The 18,649-nt window shown below is 43.7% G+C and overlaps 1 protein-coding gene across 12 annotated transcripts in view; it reads left to right on the top strand.

Moving 5' to 3' along the window:
* Nucleotides 1-12,333, top strand: part of Itpr1 (inositol 1,4,5-trisphosphate receptor type 1) — a 315,448-nt gene extending 303,115 nt beyond the window's left edge. For 11 of the 12 annotated variants that reach the window (XM_047534493.1, XM_047534490.1, XM_047534485.1 and 8 more), the window contains 2 exons: nucleotides 2,649-2,810; nucleotides 10,998-12,333. In XM_047534493.1, coding sequence (XP_047390449.1) covers nucleotides 2,649-2,810; nucleotides 10,998-11,084 — 249 coding nt within the window. In that variant the 3' untranslated portion in view covers nucleotides 11,085-12,333. Of the gene's footprint in view, nucleotides 1-2,648; nucleotides 2,811-6,042; nucleotides 6,056-10,997 lie in introns of all 12 variants that reach the window. The other variant, XM_047534486.1, reaches the window with a different exon arrangement.
* Nucleotides 12,334-18,649: the final 6,316 nt, after the last annotated feature.

The raw sequence follows: 18,649 nt of genomic DNA, 5'->3' as shown, positions 1-18,649 counted from the left end.
TCCCCATCCCCATGCCACAGGGGCCTGCCTGCCCAGGGGGAGCGAGCTTTTCTGAGAAGCCAGCTCCATTCCTCCAAACTGTACCAGTGTTGAATGTGTCCTTGGTGGGAAGATGGGGCTGTAGGTCTGAAGGACCGACACCGGGGAAGCGAATCTAGTTAGTGATGGCCACACGGGGAAACTGATTCCCAGTGGAGAGGCACTTAAGGTTTTTAAGATACCGTCTTAGAAATGGGTCATTTTGTCAAATGATCTTTGCATGATTCTCTGTGGCGGGGAATGAACGGAACAGAGCACTTATCTGGGTCTGGGAAGGTGGAGGTTGTCAGTTTTCTCCCTCGGGGTCACTGCAAGCAGCTCAGAGGTACTATTTACACACTCCTTATCAAGGGTCCATGCCGGGGACAGCGTCGCTCCACCCTTCCACAAACCGGGGTGACATCTGCGGTGTTCTCCCAAAGGAGGTTCCAGCTCTGGTGATGCAGGCGGGCTAGTGAGCTTCTGCCTGCTAGACGCTTGAGCGAACACCCTGGAGTAAGCGTGCTGCATGTGGCCAGTGCGGGTGCCTGCGTAATGTTTTCCAGCGAGTTCTAATATGACTTTTACCCTGTGGGGTCGCCTTAGGTCATGGCCCTGTTTAACCATCTCACTTGATTCTCATGGGTTTTTATTTTTACTTTTTATTTTATTTTATTTTTATTTTTATTTTTATTTTTTGGTACTGGGGATTGAACCCAGGGGTGTTTAACCTCTGAGCAACATCCCCAGTCCTTTGTATTGTTTTATTTTGAGACAGGTTCTTGCTCAGTTGCTTAGGACCTCGCTAAGTTGATGAGGCTGGCCTTGAACTTGAGCTCCTCCTGCCTCAGCCTCCCTGTTGCTGAGATTATAGACATGTAACACCACACCTAGTTTTGTTTACTTTTAATATGTTGAAGCCTTCTGTGTGCAAACTCTGACGGGCAGATGAAACCCAGCCTGCCATCATCAACATTGGTAAATAAAGTTTCGGGGAACGCAGCCACACCATTCGCTTATGTACATGGTCTGTGGTTGTTCAGGGACTACAATGCAGAGTAGCTGTTAACAGGGACCACGTGGTCCCCAAAGCCAGGAACATTGACTGTCAACATTTTTATTGCACAAAAGAATGTTCCTGACCCCTGGTGTACACAAAGCAAGGATAGCACGTTCACTGTGCGTGCTTGGGGAGGCAGGCGCGTGATTACTTCTGGAAAGTCTATTAAACTTAGCCTGCCAAGACCAAATGGGCCAGGTGAGGAGGACGCCGGACGCGTCTGGAATGAGTCAGCTTTCTTCCTCTGGCCCCAGCTGATTGAGCTGCTCTTGTGTTGAGCTGCCTCTCTGTATAGAGCCTAGGTACCAAGAAAGCTGTGGAGGAGAGGCGTAAGCGGGCGGGAGGAAGTGAGTCAGGGGAGAGGAAGCCCATCCTGCTCACCAGCAGTGAGAAATGCTGTGCCCAGGGATATGCTGAGGCTTCAGCGATGGAGAGGGGTGGGGAGGAAGCTGAATGGCCCCCCTCCCTCCGTGGACTGCTCCCATCTAGTGTATCAGGATGGAAAGAAGAGGAAATTAGTAGGCCCGTGGTGTCCATCGCTCTGAACATGGGGAACTGATAGGGAAGCCCCCAGGCCCTATTTTTAGCCTCTTCAACAATCTCCTTACCCAGGCACATTCATATGTACTGCATGTGTCTGTCAAAATGCCAGAACACGTGGTCCTTAAAATCCATTTTATTTCTAGAGTGTTTGCAAATGGTTTTGCCTGTATAATAAATACTTTTTAAATATACAGCATAGTGGGCTGGGGGTATAGTTCAGCTGGTAGAGCGCTTGCCTCACGTGTGAGACCCTGGGTTCAATCCTCAGTACCACAAAAATCAATAAACATTTTAAAATTTAAGAATACATCTTTTAAAAGTGTGCAGCGTAGTATGAAATACCTAGAACAGTCAAATTCAGATGCAAAAAACAGAAGGGTGGCTGCCCCCAGTGGTTAATGAGGATGGGACTTCACTTGGGAAGATCAAAAAATGTTCTGGCTGTCGGGTGGGGTGGTGCACAGCCATGACCCAGCCATCCGGAAGCTGGCCCAGGAAGAGGGCGAGTTGGAGGTCAGCCTCAGCAACTTAACAAGACCCCGTCTCAATATGAAAAGGACTGCAGCGGAGCCAGGGGCAGAGCACCCCTGGTTCAACCCCTGGTGCCCCCAAAAAAGAAAGAAAAATGTTCTTGTGATACTTGCACAGTAGTGTGAATGCACTGTACACTTAAGAAACGGCTGAATTTTGCTATGCACATTTTACCACGATTTAAAACAAAACTCATCAGCCATGTCACGTGAAAAGACCAGAGCCGCAGTGGCAGTCTTCAAAGTTGCAGATCAGGACTCTAATTTGAAAACCTACTTTTCCCATGTTCAATGTTAAAGCGACTTCCTCTTCTAAGAATTAAGAGGTCCATTATGTTCAATTTAAAAGATCATTACTGAACCGTTAAAAAAAGAGCACATAATTTCACAATCGACAGATCACGTTGAGACGGCATGTAGTCCAAATGACATGGTACGGCAGCCTCTGCCCTCTAGTAACTCCCACTCTTTTTTCTTTTCCTTCCCGTGGATTCTAGGAAAGAAACCTTGATTGGTTCCCCAGGATGAGAGCCATGTCCTTGGTCAGCAGTGATTCCGAAGGAGAACAGAATGAACTGAGGAACCTGCAGGAGAAGCTGGAATCCACCATGAAGCTTGTCACTAATCTTTCTGGCCAGCTGTCAGAATTGAAGGACCAGGTAAAGAAGGGAAAACCCGCCTCCCCGCCACACACACACACACACACACACACACACACACACACACACACACCAGTCCCATGCCCCCAAAACTGGGAGGGCAACTCTGCAGTCGTAATGTTCCGGTGTTGAAGTACTTAGCCTGAAAAGAGGAGGACGGGGGACGGAGGCAGACCCTGCACCCGTCTCGCAGCCCTCCCTGCCTTGTTACAAGATCGGGCATGTAGCAGTGGCCACACTGCTTTCAGGGCTGCCAGGGACGTGGCTTTCATATGAAAAACAAAACCAAGGAATGAGAAAGTGCTCCTTTACCTGCGCACTTCCCCTGAGTACTGAACAAAGACAGTGCCTGATGCTCTGCCCTTGGCAGAGATGGAGAATTAAAAGCTCGCTCTCATTTTGCTGCCTAGCCCTTGGACTTGTCAAATCTTCATCCAAGATATGTAGATTCAGCATCCTGGGATAAACCATAGTCAAGGAAAAGCCTATTTCGGTTCAGTCGTTTGCCAAGTGCTTATGAAGTGGCCGCCAGAGCTGAGACCAGGTGCTGGGGATAAGAGAGAAAGGGACAGAGACACAATCTCAGGTCTCCCAGAGGGTGGGAGTCCACAGAAATACTGCCCTTCCTGCTCCCTGTCCCTATGGTAAATGCTTTACCCTTTAAGGTGAGGGGAGAAGATTTATACCAAACCCTATGTATTATTTTCTCCCTTCCAATCCCCTTAAGTTGAACACTCTGTCACCAGGTGGTTACCTAGCAATAGGACACCACTCTGCCCAGGGCCTGCACCCTGCTCCTGAGCATGTCTGTAGCTGACAGGGGTAATCATGTATAGACAGGGACAGTTCAGCATTTTATTGGAGTTTCTGAATGCTTTCTCTATAGACTAGATTATGAATTGAGTGCAGCGGTAGATACCGGGCAACTTGGCCCTGGAGGTGAGTTGCAGGGTACGCCCCCAGGTGACTGAGTATGTAACTGGCAAAGCCCTCGTCTACCACCAGCTCTTGGAGATGGCTTACAGAGCCTTATTAATGATCCTGTTTTGAGTTATATTTCTTTTGAAAATAAATTATTTCCAATTATGCCCCTAAATACCATTTGGCCTCAAGTTCTTTCCATTCATATGTACTTGGAGGTAAATTTTAAAAAGACTATTGAGGAAGGAGGCCTTACCGATGGAGTCTGTCTACAGCCCCGAGTTTGGTGGCACCCTAGAAAGAATAATAACTTATGATAAGACTCATCAAGATCTAACTAGGTCACTTTGCTTATTACTTATCACCTGTTCACCCTGCTGTGCCACATTTGACAAATATGGGCAAGACCGAACTGACTTGTAATACTTCATCTGCTGCAGCCGCCTGTGTCCCCCATCCCCGCCAGTCCCCAGGGCAATTTCTTAAAGCCCTCCCAAGCTTGAGTTCTCATCCTCTACCACTGGAGATAGTTGTGGCTTCAGTTTGATCAGATGTTTTAAAATAGGTACCCAAAGAAGCTTACACTGACCTAGGACAGACTTAAATAAGGGCTCACCATAAAGCCTGGCGACAACCCATCGTCTGTGCCATGGAGATGTCCTGGCTCCTAAGTCCCATAGCAGTCCAAGTTCATTCTTGCTCACTCATGACTATTTCTCATTATCACACCTGGATGCTCTTCAATCGCTCAGATCTGTTCATACAAGGAACTGGATGTTTCCAGTTTACTAGAGAGTCTCTTCAAATGTCGTACAGAACTGCTGTATTTTGGGGTCTGCTGTGGTAGAACCAAGCAAGCCCTTCCCTTGCTCTCCCAGTCCTTTGGGTGCAGAGAATCTGTTGTTTTGAGAATTGCTCGCCAAGGGCGACTCTGAAGATGCTTCTCTGCCTGCTTTGCACACCAGTGAACCTTGAGTAAGGATTGAGTTGAGCTGAGGAATTAGGACCAGAGACAACATTTCACCCCAAGAACACAGGAGGCTCTTGGGAAACTTACCCAACTTTACATGACAGCGCCAGGGTGGGAGCTCCTGACCCCCAGTGTGGGCTTGATTTTGTGTTCTGCGTGTGTTTGTTTGATTTGCCTTGTTTTGTTGCTGTACTCTGTTTTCTGGTTCACTGTTTAAATTCTGTTTTGTTTTGTTTTTTTAAAGAAACCTAATGTTTCAGAAGTTGCATTATAAGCATCAGTGGATTTGGGGTTACGTTCATTGTCATTTTATACCACTGAGACTAGTAGAGATTTGGCGTGTTTTAAATACAACATAGAATTGTTCCTATTAAACTCAAGATTTGACTCAAACAAAATTTGGTTATAGACGTTAAAACCAGAATGGTTTTACTGCTTAATCCCAGTGCTTTTTAAATTTTTTGTTTTAAAGTTGGAAGCACTCTTCAGAACGCCCCTCCCCTCAGAATGATTTTGAAATTGAACTATTTTTTTTCTTAGAAGATAGTATAAGCTACAAAGAAACATGAAAAGCTGGAAACACATTCTTCAGTGCTTTTACCAGGATTGATTTGCTTAAGTTTTAAGGTGCCCAGAATTGCAGAAAAATTCAGCATAGCTTCTTCTGCAGGGAGGGATCTGCTTCCTTCAAACGGAAATAGTGTTTTCTTTCCATTATGTAATTTCTAACAAAACTTTAGTGCATTTATTTGAGAAGCAACATGTTGAATAGATTTGAATTTTAATGTTTAAGAATCAGAGATTTCTTAAACTCTTCTGCATTAAAAAAAAAAAAAATCGCACAGATATGTTGGAGAGCTCCTGGTCCTGAAGTAATTGTGAACGTGCTTGCCCTCGAAAGGGAAAATTTTTGAATTAAGCCCCAGGAATGATTAACGAACAAGAAACTCTGTGATAGATATTTTTCTAAAACAGCCATGAAAGAACACCATTCACTGAGAAAAATGTGGGAAAACAGAAGCTGCTTCAGAACACTTAGATATTTTGTAGATCTTCTGACCCCAAAACCAGCATAATGGGACAAGGGTGGTTGCAGTGTGGGTGGCTCTGGTCCTGACATTGTCAGGACCAGTGGTGTTGTCTTCACCTTCCACTGGGGGGGACCCACTCCTGGAGGATGTTAGTCAACACATGGTTGGTCCTGCACTTTTTCTGTTATCGCCAAGAACGGTTGGTTAGGATTGCTGCCAAGTAAGTATTAATGATGCATCTCATCTTCAAGTTTCCCCTCCCAAGAGATTCTGAATACTAAATGTGATTCTCTTACATCCTTATTCCAAGGAGGAGAACTAATGTAAGACCTTAATATTTCTTTTTTGCATGTTTCCTTCGTAATGCAAAAGAGCCGATACCGAGCGAAGGGTTAACTTTCTTTCTAGAAAACGCGTCTCGCTTCCTATAGGACAGTTACCCCTCATTGCTAGGAATATAAGAAGTGCTTGGAAATCCAGATCATGTTAGCATGTTATAGCATTTGGCATTTTTCATGCAAGAAGGTTATCTTACCAATATTAACTGCTTAAGGAAGAATTTAAAAAAAAAAAAAAGAAAATATTAGAATGATGGCCCCCAGTTGCAGAACGGAGTATTGAACAGACCTTACTGAATGCATTTACCTTCCTTATATTGTGCTGGGACCACGAAAGAGGCCTAAGACAATGTCTGCCCTCTGGGATCCCATGATTACGAAGCAGGATGGAGAAGTAGGCTTTGAGAGTACTGTGTGGTGTGAGGAGTTGAGAAGCAGGGCCTGGGTCCACAGTGAGGCTCAGGGAGAAGAGTTCAGCTTCCACAGCCTTAAGCAGGTGGCTTCTGAGCTGGCAGAGAAACGCAGTAAGGGGCTTCCCAGGAAGGAACTGGCATGAGCAAAAGCATGACGATGCATGGCACGCTCAAGGAATGGCAGAATGTTCTGGTTAATCCACATCCTCCCCCCAGCCAACATTGTGAACCATGGAGTGGTCAGGTGCAGCGGGGGCACAGGCACACGAAGATGAGAGGTCTGGCCTCTGCCTTCCGGAACCAACAGTCTAGACTGGGAGACAAATAAGTTCAGCAGTGAATCACACTTAAGCCTCAGCAGCGTGCACCAGAAGTCGGAACAGATTGCTCTTGGGACGAAGCCACAGGGAGATGCCTGTGACAGAGCTTAGGGAGAGGACTGGAGTTGTTGCCGCAGCGACCTTGCCCAGGTAGAGAGGGCATAGACTGCACTAGGGAGTCACTCCCGGCACCTGAAAGCTGTCATCCACACAGTTCTATTGAATCAATAATTGTACTCAAGAGACACTTTGGTTTCCTTTCTCAGTATTTCAGGCGCATCATTTCTGAACGTAACTGATTTTATAGGACTGTAAAGATTAACTGATGCGATGTCCTGTTTAGAATCATTGTAACAAGGACCCTACTGTGACTTGAAAGCAGATTTTCAAACACGGTTAAGATCTGTTATAGAGCCAGACTTGGTGGCACACACCTGTAATCCCAGCAGCTCAGGAGGCTGAGGGCAGGAGGATTGCAAGTTCAAAGCCAGCCTCGGCAATTTAGCCATGCCCTAAGCAATTTAGCGAGACCCCGTGTCTAAATAAAATGTGCAGAAGGACTGGGGATGTGGCCAAGTGGTTAAGCAGCCCTGATTCAATCCCCAGTAAAAAAAAAAAAAAAAAAAAAATGTTATTAACCAGACTGTGGTGTTTGGGTGTCATGAACAAGCTTCCTCCTATGCCAGCCTTGGCCACTAAGAGGCCAGGCACATTCGTGCCCTCAGCCTGTGTTGGGCTGTATCTGACTTGTACAGCTACAATATTCTTTGCTTCTGGTTCTGGAATAAAAAGGAGGAACAAAGAACTCCACGCTGGTTTCTACATGCGTATAGATAGAGAGATCAGCACTGCCTCCACTGTTCATACTCAGCTACGTGGGAACTCTGAGGAGTTTAGCTGTACTGTCCTGGGACCTTTCACACTGCTCTAAATGGATGTTTCCATGTTAGAGTCTCAACTGTGGTTACTTTAGATGTGAATTTAGTGGACAGCTTTGTTTCAGATGTCTAGACAAAATACCCTGTGACGTTAAGCAGGGGATGGACTTTGGGCGTTACCTGTGCTCTGATGTAGGTGACGGATCAGTGCTGTTACAGTGAGACCTGTAGATACGTACAGCATGCGTGAGTGTGTGTGTGAATAGGCAGAACCGAGAAAATAAGGCAGAAGCTCTGAGAGCGTGTGCGCGACCAGGCTGGGGAAACCTACGTGGCCAGCGTGTTGGCCGGGTTGCTTATAGGTCAGGTCTAGTCCGTAGGGGCTTTTTGTTGCCATTTTGTCTTACATCCCTTATTGTTGTTGTTGGACGATAACCACTGACAAGAGGACCAAATACTTTATCAACGCCCACTTCCTTCTCTTGTCACTTCAGTGACGGTAGCACTGACTTAAATGCCATCTTGTCTAAAAGGCGAATAAGGTAGATCAAAACAGGATCAGACAAGCAAATATGTGTGCCCACTGTATACACTAGCTACAGAGAACTTTCTCCCATGCCATCTTTTATTTGAGAGAAAGGATATTTGTACCCCTAAAATACTGGGCTCTTTCAACTTGTTCAAGTATAGGTGATGGCGGCCAATTTTGAAAATTGTTAGTTAAAAACTGTTTTAGAACAGTGGTTCTCAGGACATATTCCCACGCCAGCGATATCGCTATCCCTCGGAAACGGTTAGCAATGCAAATTCATGGGCCCCACAACAGACCTACGGCATCCAACTCCGCACGCCCTTTGATCTCTGTCTTAACAAAGCTTCTGGGATTGTTCTTAAACTTCAGTGTGAACCACAATTTTCTTTTTTAGAGCAACAAAACAATCTTGGATAGATATGTACTTGGTACTTGAAATTATCTGGTAATCCTAAGAATCAACCACTAACCTTTATCAGTGGGAAGCTTTAAGGTTTGACAGGAGGGACAGGTGATTTAGACAAACCTAGAAAGCTCAAACAGGACCATATATGAGGTAGCAGACTGTGGCACAGAGAAGCACCTCAGGCCATCAACTCAAGACTCTCTTGCTGGAGGCCATAATGTTTTAGAGGCCATACATTTAAGAGAAAGAATAACCAAGTAATTGAGAAGTCAAGGAGGGCCAATTTAACAACGGGGAAGAAGATATGTATACATAACAGAAAGGTTATCTCCAGTACCAATAATTATGGAAAGGAAAATGACAGAAAAAATCTTAATACCCAGCTTGGGGTTTGAAAGATCTCAGCAGCCTTAAATAGAAACTTTAGTAAAGACCTTTTGTAGGGAATGAGCGGGCCAGGATTACTAAATCCATCTGAATGCCAGGGATTATCCCAGTTAAGGTTTATTGGATTCCCTTCAGGATTACCTGTCTAGGGCACAGCTGGTGGGGTGGGGGGACTCTAAGCTAAATGTCCGAGTGATCAGGCAGTGAGCAGAGTGAATGGCGGGTGCTCTAATTCAATGGCGATGTGTTCCCTGTGCACGTAAGACCCTGCTTCCTCAGCAGAACCACTGAACGTAGTGCAGTGGGTGGCACTTCTCTTCATGAGTTGTCACTCACCCAAGGAAACTTCAGAGGCATCTGAAACATCTTCATTCAGTTCCTTACAAAGAGCTTTTACTGAAAGCTTCCTTTTGGAAATAGTCTATTATAATTTAGATAAGAATATTTACAAGGATAGAGAAGGCATTTTCACAGAAGCCTAAAAATAATGACTTGAGATGATAACTGATGTTCTAAAGAAAAAAAAAAAAAAAAGAACCAATTTCAAACTGAAGCTAGATAAGTTATGTTCTCTTAGGCTATTTTGTACCAAAAATCAGTTCAAGTGAAAACCAAGATTTAAGTCAGGCGTGGTGGTGCATGCCTGTAATTCCAGTGACGGGATGCCAAGGCAGGGGATCCCAAGTTCCAGCCATTTGTAGCAACTTAGCAAGACCCTGTCTCCAAATAAAATATAAAGGGCTGGTAGAACACCCCTGGGTTCAACCCCCAGTACTGCAAAAGAGAGAAAGACTTATTTTGAGACAGGGTCTTGCTAAGTTGCTTAGGGCCTTGCTTAGTTGCTGAGGCTGGCCTCCAACTTGCAATCCTCCTTCCTCAGCCTTCCAAGTAGCTGAGATTACAGGCAGGCACCATACACTTGGCTTATCCTAGGTTTTCTTCCTCCATCCTCCCAGCTCTCCACCTATGAGATCGGAATGATCATTCTGCTTGTATGGATAAAAAAAAAAACAGACTTGGAAATGTAAAAAAGCTGTAAGGAAATAGGTCTGGTTCCTTAGCCTATACATTCTTTCTGCTACTCTGCCCTCACTCCTCTCCACTTTTAGGAAACCAGAAAGCTCAGAGTAGGACCTTTAGCCACTTGCATACAATTTAATATGTATTTCATGTAGCCTTTTTTATCTGTATTGACTTAAACATCAGTCTCAAGTCCAGAGCTAGAACCAGCTGGGTTAAGGAAAAACTCCGAATGCAGAAGTACACCCTACCCGCTCAGAGAGCTGAGCCCCAGCGTCATGAGCACACCTTCAGTTCATCAGTCGAGTAGAATCCTCCTTTCGCTTTGGGTTGTGTGAGCCCTTTTGCACTGGAGCCTGGCTTAGGAAGTGGTCTCTCCTGGCCTTAAATAACTCTGGGTGTCTGTCGGTGGCCGGGGCCTTCCTGACAGTATTTGTCATTCTGGATCTCAGGGAGCTGTGAGGACATTTTGCATCAACCCAGATAACTGGGTCACTGTTTTTTTTCTCTAACCAACTCCACAAGCATCACTGGGGAGAGGAACCCACCAAAGAGTGTGGACTCATTCTCTCCCACCCCTAGGATTCTGACCTCGCTGCTTTCCTGGGTCGTATGGCGTGTCGTCACTCTCGTACAGAGCCACCATTTTCCAATGAGCCCTTCAGTCATTTGGAAATGGGTTTGGGAAACAATCAAGAATCCTATGCTTTTCCCGTTTTTTTGTTTCTCTGTGAAACAAGGAGCAAGCTGTACCTGTGACTGTTACATTGCATGACGAGGTCACAGAATTCCCCACTCTGCCTCGGAAGATTCCCTTTTTGAAGCCGTGTGTGTGATATGGTGAGGTACACTATTTGTAGAAAGTGGGTTTCAGTACAAACCGTAACCACAGAGGTAAATCTATGGTTCAGAATATGATTTGACGTACAGGAAGTGTCTGGGTCTAATGATGAAACTTTTTAACTTTCCAGATGACAGAACAAAGGAAGCAGAAACAAAGAATTGGTCTTCTAGGACATCCGCCTCACATGAATGTCAACCCACAGCAACCAGCATAAGCAAATGAGAGAGGAACTGTATTTACCTTTTCTAATTATCATTAGCGTGTGTATGGCTAATTAGTTCTGATTCACCCACTAAGGTGACATTTATGCTCAGTATATTTGTAAATAACTAAGTTTTATACTGTATGTATATGATTGCTACTCTAAGGGTTTGGATATATGTATTGTAATTAGATTTGTTGAACGGCATGGTGACATTTCATTTGTGCCAAAAATATTAAAAATGCCTTTTTTGGAAGGACTAAAGAAAGCACCTGATTTGCACTTGAACCAGATTATAGATTTAAAAGCATATGACATGTATTTTGTATTTAAAACTAGAATAGCCAGTATTTATGTTTTTTATAAAACTGTGCAATATGAATTACGCAATCACAATAAATTTGTAACTCCCGAGTGTCCTAAAGGGAGTGCACATCCTTGAAGCTGGTGTGTTAATACTATGTAATAAATGGTTAAATATCAAATGATGCTGCTGCCAAAATTATATTACTAGTGAGTTTCAGGCCCCCGGGCATTTTGTACCATGTAGTTATCCTACGGTGAGGCTGTTTGTCGTTGCTAGTGCCTCCGTCTCATAGTGACAACGCTCCAGGTCTGTCGGCTGTTAAATCAGCGTTCATTTTAAGAAATGCAACTTTAGTTTCAAGAATACTTTAAGCTTCTAAATTGATCATTTAAACTTTCTTTAAATAGGAGGCCAGGGTAGACGCTCACTACTGTAGCTTGTGAAGAATGATTTTTTTAAAGGGAACTTTTTACACAGTGTTGGGAATAAATGCACATTGCTGGCCAATCATTGTCGTCTCCTGGGTGAGTTCTTACATTATGCGATAGAGAAATGAGGAATGGATGGTTCCTAGAGTATTAGTCCAAGCGGCATGTGTTTTTCCTTCATCTGAACCAACGTGCCATAGTACCTAAAGTCATTGAAAGTATATACAGCCACATAAAGATGAAAGACGAACTAGCCCCTTAGAATTCATTCAACACTTGACATATTACTCTTCTGGAAAGCCACGTTCTGATTTTCTTTCTTTGTCACATGATTTATTTTCTGGATGGATGGAAAGTATGAAAGGAAACTTTTATACCCGTTGCCTAGTTTTGTACATGGGTCTCATTTTACTTGAGAATCTCTGCAAAAAATGTTTTAAAAAAATGTATTGAAAGCAGAGTTCTGAAATGAGTCAAGTTTGTAAATGCAAATACGAAAGTATTTAATAAATGATGCAGAATCATATGCAGTAGTTGGTGGCTTTCATTTGGCATTTCTTTGTGAATTACTTTCTTTAGGGTCAACTTCAACTACACCTGGTTTGGTTATCAGAATAATTCAAAAAGGCTGACCTGGATATTAAAAAATAGCAGTAACTGAGAACCAGTGGAACAAGTATTGGGGAGTATTTGATAGCTATTCCTTCTTTCATCTAGGTTATTGACTGCCAGTCAGGCTGTCATGGGAACCTTGATGTTCATGACAAAAATCAGGGGTGTTCCGTCTCATAGGCTTTTCCTAGGGGAGTTTTTTTTAATTTTTTTCTTCTTTATAATATTGGGAAACATTTGACATAATCACAAAAGCATGAAATATAATTGCTCTAATTCAGTCCCCGGCCCTGCCCCTCTCCTCCTCTACTGATCTTTCTGTTATTTCTAGTTTTTTTTAAATTTGTTTCTTAGTTGTAAATGGACACGATACCTTTGTTTTATTTATTTATTTTTATGTGGTGCTGAGAATCGAACCCAGTGCCTCACATGTGCCAGGCAACTGCTCCACCGCTGAGCCCCAGCCCCAGCCCCTTATTTATAGTTTAGTTTAATCACCGTCCTGTGGATACACTGGATGCCGAGAGCCACTGTGGATGCCATGCCTGCACGTACGATGCATCCACTGTTCTTCCCTCCTTCCTCCCCCTCGATCGCCTTCCTCTGCTCTGCGGATCTTTCCTGTCTTTCTTAGAACTAGGGGCTCGAGCCCAGGGCCCCTTGCCTCCGAGGCAAGCACTTTGTCACTGAGCTACATCCAGCCCCTTCCTCTATTTTAATGAAATTCCCACTTTACCATTTATTTTTCTCCTTTCTCTCCCCTCTCTCTGATTTTGGATTTTTGCTGGGGACCTTTCACTTGGTACCCACCAGGTGTAAGAATCACTGACAGCTGGTTTCAGACCACACCCCATGGTCAGTGTCCTTCATCGGAGAAAAAAAAAATTTCCCCAAAGTCAACTCTCATGTCCAAATGTAGGAAAGCTTGTCCCCAGGGCGGTGCTCACCTGGCTGCTCTTTCCGCACTGATTTTCACTGTGGTTTGGTAAATAGGAACATTTCCCGCCCAATGTTGGGAACTAGATCGGGACTGAATTCCAGCTAAATGACTGCATTTTATAACCAATGCTTCTACTTTCTAAATCTGATTAAAAAAAGGTTTCTCAGTCCGTGTAGCACATCACAAGATTCTTCCGTCATAAAACAAGCCCAAAGCAGACACGCTTTTATCTGCACCCGGAATGGCTTCGGCGCTCAACCCCGGGACAGGCACAGGAGCCAGCAAGGACTTGCTCTCCCCCTGGGCTCTCTTTGATGTCTCCCGCTGCCCGACACAATGTGGCAGTGTGTGTGGTTGTCTCCCAAGCCCCAACCAGTTCACTGGGAAGTTCTGCAGTGACATGTTGAGGTGGCAGCTTCCACAGGTTTGTCATGTTTAATTTAAATCCTGTCACTAAAGATACAAATCTGCACTCGGTTTGCCAGCTTCAGCAGGAAAAAAATCACTGAACTTGGAATGTCGCTCCACCCTGCAGCAGGTCCTGCCCTTGGAGTCAGGGTGCCACCCCTAGAGTGACTTATCTCCGAAAGGGGGTCTGAAGGTGAAGGCTGTGGCCCGGCTATGCAACCGCCGTCCCGCCCGTCTCCTCCCTCACCACCTGTCCAGCCCCTCTCAGCTTTCCCAGCCTTCAGTCATCTGCCCAGACGGGTCATCAGGCCAGCGTCAAACATGGGGTACAGGGCTAACATACAAGAGAGCCATTTTGCCTTCATCTGTTTAATAGTTTGCCTTGTGGGCGCGGTGACTCACGCCTGTAACCCAGCAACTCAGGAGGCTGAGGCAGGAAGATCACAAGTTCAAGGCCAGCCTCAGCAACTTAGTGAGGCCTGGTCTCAAAATAATAAAGGAAGGGCTGGGGATGTGGCTCAGTGGTGAAGCACCACTGGGTTCAATTCCCTGTACCAAAAACAAAAGTTTGCCATAACACTAGTTTGAGTTTCAAGTTTTGGAAAGTTCCTTCTCTAAAACCACTGGTTAAACGGCAGGTCTTAGAAATTCCATTCCATGGAACATTTATGGTCTCTTACCCTTTTCTATTTCTGTTCTTAAAAATTGTAAACCTGTTTACAATTAAAATTATAAACCTGTTTCCTGTAAAAATTATAAACCTGTCTCCCTCTACAAGGAAAGCTTCCAATCTTGGCTATGGGTCTAAAGCACTAAGTGATGTTCCATCCTGTACAGTTTTTCTTAGCTATGTCTTTATTCCCCTCAAACATACACATGGTTTTTTTGTTTGTTTGTTTGTTTTGTTTTTTTTTTTTTTTGGTTGCCAAATTCAAATTCACGTTCCTTATGCATTGTTCTTCATTTGACATTTTAAAAATTTGGTTGTACCTTCTGAAAATGGACTACACGATTTTGTTCCAGTAAAACCCACACTTTCACTCTGTTTAAATTACTAGTTCCTAACTAATAATAAAGCATGCTGACTTTATTTGCAGAAGCTCATGGGCAACTCAGTCACTGCAGCAGCAAACCAAACAAAGCTTAACCTATGCTGATGGGAAATTATCAAGCTCTTTTCAATAAGATAAGGAATTAACCTGTTGAAAAAAGTCAATTCTTGATTTCTGAATCCACTTCTATAGATAACGTTGGATAAAGCATTAATGGGAAACAGCCTAAAAGTTCCTGATAGTTACTTTAATCAGGAGACTATAAGTTAAGACTTCTGAGCCTCACAGATGAAAAGATACTCCTTCAAAAATACTGAGGGCAGAAACTGGTCATGGTGACACACACCTGTCATCCCAGCATGAGGGAGGCTGAGTCAAGAGGATCGCAAGTTTGAGGTCAGCCTGGGCAACTTAGCCAGGCCCTCAGCAGCTTAATGAGACCCTGGCTCAAAATATAATAAAAAGGGCTGGGGGTGTGGCTCCATGGCTTAATGCCCCTGAGTTCAATCCTCAGAACCAAAAATGTATATATATATAATATATAGACCATAATAACATAGAGAAATGTTTGTTAGAAGACTTCCAACAATAAAACAACTTACATGAGAAAGGCTAGATGGACGGAGAAAACTGGGGATTGAACCCTGAGGTGCTTTACCATTGTGCCACAACCCCAGCCCGTTTTACTATTTTAGAGACAAAGTCTCGCTAAGTTGCTCAAGACCTGGCTTAGTTGCTGAGGCTGGCCTCAAACTTTCGCTCCTCCTACCTCAGCCTCCCAGGTTGCTGGGGTTACAGATGTGTACCACTGCACCCAGCACGAACAAAACTTGTTTTAAAGATAAAAAATTGAGCCCCAAATAGGTAACTTGCCCAAAGACTTGGCTCCAAAATAATCAAAGGATATCCTGGCTTAGTCAAATACGTAGCTCTTCCAATTGCTGTCTTCCTTCCAGAATAGAGCTCTACTATTTTATCAGTCACACTTTCCAGAACAATTCTCCCATGTTCCTCCTTGTGGGACAACACAATCTGATTCACATTTCTTTTTAAATGTCTCTCATAAGAGAATCTACAAATTAGAAAGTATTGAATAGGAATCCCTTGTGAAGACTGAAAACTCTGTGGCAGAGATAAGAACCAAGTGAACTGCTCACACGTCTCTCTGTCAATATACATTGCATATCTAACTGCCTCACAGTTGGCTGCATTTTTCCAAAAAAGAATCATTCTCCACCCAATCAGGGTGGCCACCTCAAAGCTGCTGGTATGCTGTCCAAATGCAGAAGTATCTATTAGCAAACTCTTTGCTCTTGTACATCACACAGATAACTTGCTAAAATAAACTAGAATGTTGGAAAACCCCCATCAAGATTTCGATTTTACAGAAAGTACCCAAAATTCCACCAGTTTTGCATCACAAAGTAGTGGTTTAAGTCAAGTTTAGAGTAAAACGCCATGCCTGTGGTTTTTGTGGGTGGTTGCAACTCAAAATGACTTAGGTCTCATCAATTATCTGACAGGAGAGAGCAATGACAGCAACTATAATTGAGAATTATGATCCTAACAAATACTTTTTCTACCCTGAGCACCATGTGCCAGGTTGAACAGCTCTCACAACCCAAAGGCCAACTCAGAAGCATCACTCGCCCCCAGGTCTGGACCCAAAACCCTACCAAAAGGGAAAAAATAAAAAGGTAGACCACCATCAGATTTTTTAAAATTTATTTGATCAGCTCTATGGACTCTCCCACTGGTAACAGTTAAACTCATTGGTACAACAAATCTCTCGCTTACTAGAGAGCCACTTGAAAAAAAATACCAAGGAAGAAACAATACTCTAAGTTCATGACAAGCTGGTGTCAAAGAATCCTCACACCTAGAAGTGAAACTTCATCATCCGCCCGGCCTGGAAAGAAAAAAGAAAGCTAAAAACCACTAGAGAGTAAGAAGGCAGAGTTTAAGAAAACCCCTAAGGTGAATTCTGAACAATAACAAAAAGAGTCCCACAACATCAGTGTTCACTCCATGCAAGAACCACAAATGGAAAGAGTTTGCCAGCATTTTTTGTAATTGACCTCACCAAAAAAAAAAAAAAAAAAAAAGAGAGAGCGAGAGAAAGAAAAATATACATGGTTGGTCCCATGTAAATGAAACTTAATAAGATCCAGGATTTTACCCTGTTCACTCCTGAATGTCTGCAAGACATTTAATTCTTTTTTTCACATTCATATCACCAACAGTGTTCGGAAAGGCAGGGCAGAAACTTCTCTGTAAAAGATGTCTAGAAGAAAGAATCTAAGAATTGGTTTGACATTGGGACAAGGAGACCTGAACCACCCAGGCTTAGGAGCTGAGCGCACCAGAGCCCAGGGGCAGCATGGTGGGGTGGAAAGAATGTTAGACCTTGAACTTGAGAAGACTTAACAGCTCAACCACTTCCATATTATGACCTTGAGTAAATTATTTAATCATTTCCAAATTTTCAATTTCCTCCTCCCAGAGTAAAGAATACTTCCACTCGGTTCTTTGGACATGGTGAACATTAAGACAACATGCGCCAACCCCAAGAGGGACTCCACGACCATGTCCTTTTCCTCGCCTATCCACAGTCTCAGCTAACAGCTGCATGACCAAAAGCTACTTTCTGCTCCTACTAAATTGCTCTGATGTTGTTACTGTGGGATCCTATATCTGTAGTCTTCTCATGACATGTTTGGGTCACATCCAGTCATTTAAAAAATTTTATCTCAAGCAAATTCCATTTTAACTATCAGTTCGAACTGAATAATTCATAAAGAATGAAACCTGATCATACAGCTTGTGACTTCAGGATAATTATTCCTCATATTTGTGATCAATGTTGAATTCGAATCTGAATTCTCTAAAGAATCTGCAAGGAAAGATGTTTTATCTTGGGGACAATGTATTTCCTTAGTTTATGAAGTGCTATCACATATATTCTCATTTGAGTCTCCCTACCCTGGCAAGCAGTAGTTCACCTTGGGATGACTCAGATGTAGGGACACCATCTTTCACGTAACATTCAAATACAAATGCGGCATCAAACTGCACAGAACTACAAAGGCCCAGAACCTTCCTCAGTAATTTCCAGGACCCTAGAAGTTACTTAAACCTTTCAAATGATCCCTTGTCCCTTTTCGTCCTAAATCCTGATTTCAACCCAGTTCTCTGTTCCTTCTGGTCACTCCCTCCCCTCTCTTTTGAGTCGGGGGTGCTACTAGGGACTGAACCCATGGGCCCTTTGCCACTGTGCTACAACCCAAGCCCTTGTTATTTTTTATTGTGAGACAGGGTTTCGCTAAATTGCAGAGGCTGTCCTTCAACTTATGATCCTCCTGACTCAGCCTCCAGAATTGCTGAGATTATAGGCATGTGCCATCACACCTGGCTACCATATCCCCTCTCTTTATTCCAGTTCATCCCCAGGGTGGATCCAGCCTTCTCTCCAATCTACCCCCAAAGTACCATTCATATCTGGGTGTCATGAAGAATAGACCTTTACTGGAGGAAGATTACAATTAGAAATAGGAAATAATTTAAACAGTCAGCCATCAGGGCTCCCTCTCCTTCCTTTGGAGGGACAACCTCTCAGTCTGCTGGGACCACCGTCTCTCCCACTCTTCTTGCTCAAACAAAAGCAAACCTTCAGATTCAGGTAAATCAGAAATTCCTATTTACTCCGCAGATCCCATTCCCATCTAAATTAGCCTTTTACCTTGACCTAACATATTACTTCTGCAGTCCTCAGCTTCCAACTCACAGAGCTAACTGGCCTTTAAAATAGTATTTTTTCCTCCCTGATATAT

Source organism: Sciurus carolinensis, chromosome 19, assembly GCF_902686445.1.
Source record: "Sciurus carolinensis chromosome 19, mSciCar1.2, whole genome shotgun sequence".
Lineage (NCBI taxonomy): Eukaryota > Metazoa > Chordata > Mammalia > Rodentia > Sciuridae > Sciurus > Sciurus carolinensis.
Note: the sequence above shows the minus strand (reverse complement) of the source record. Positions and strands in the feature narration are given on the sequence as shown.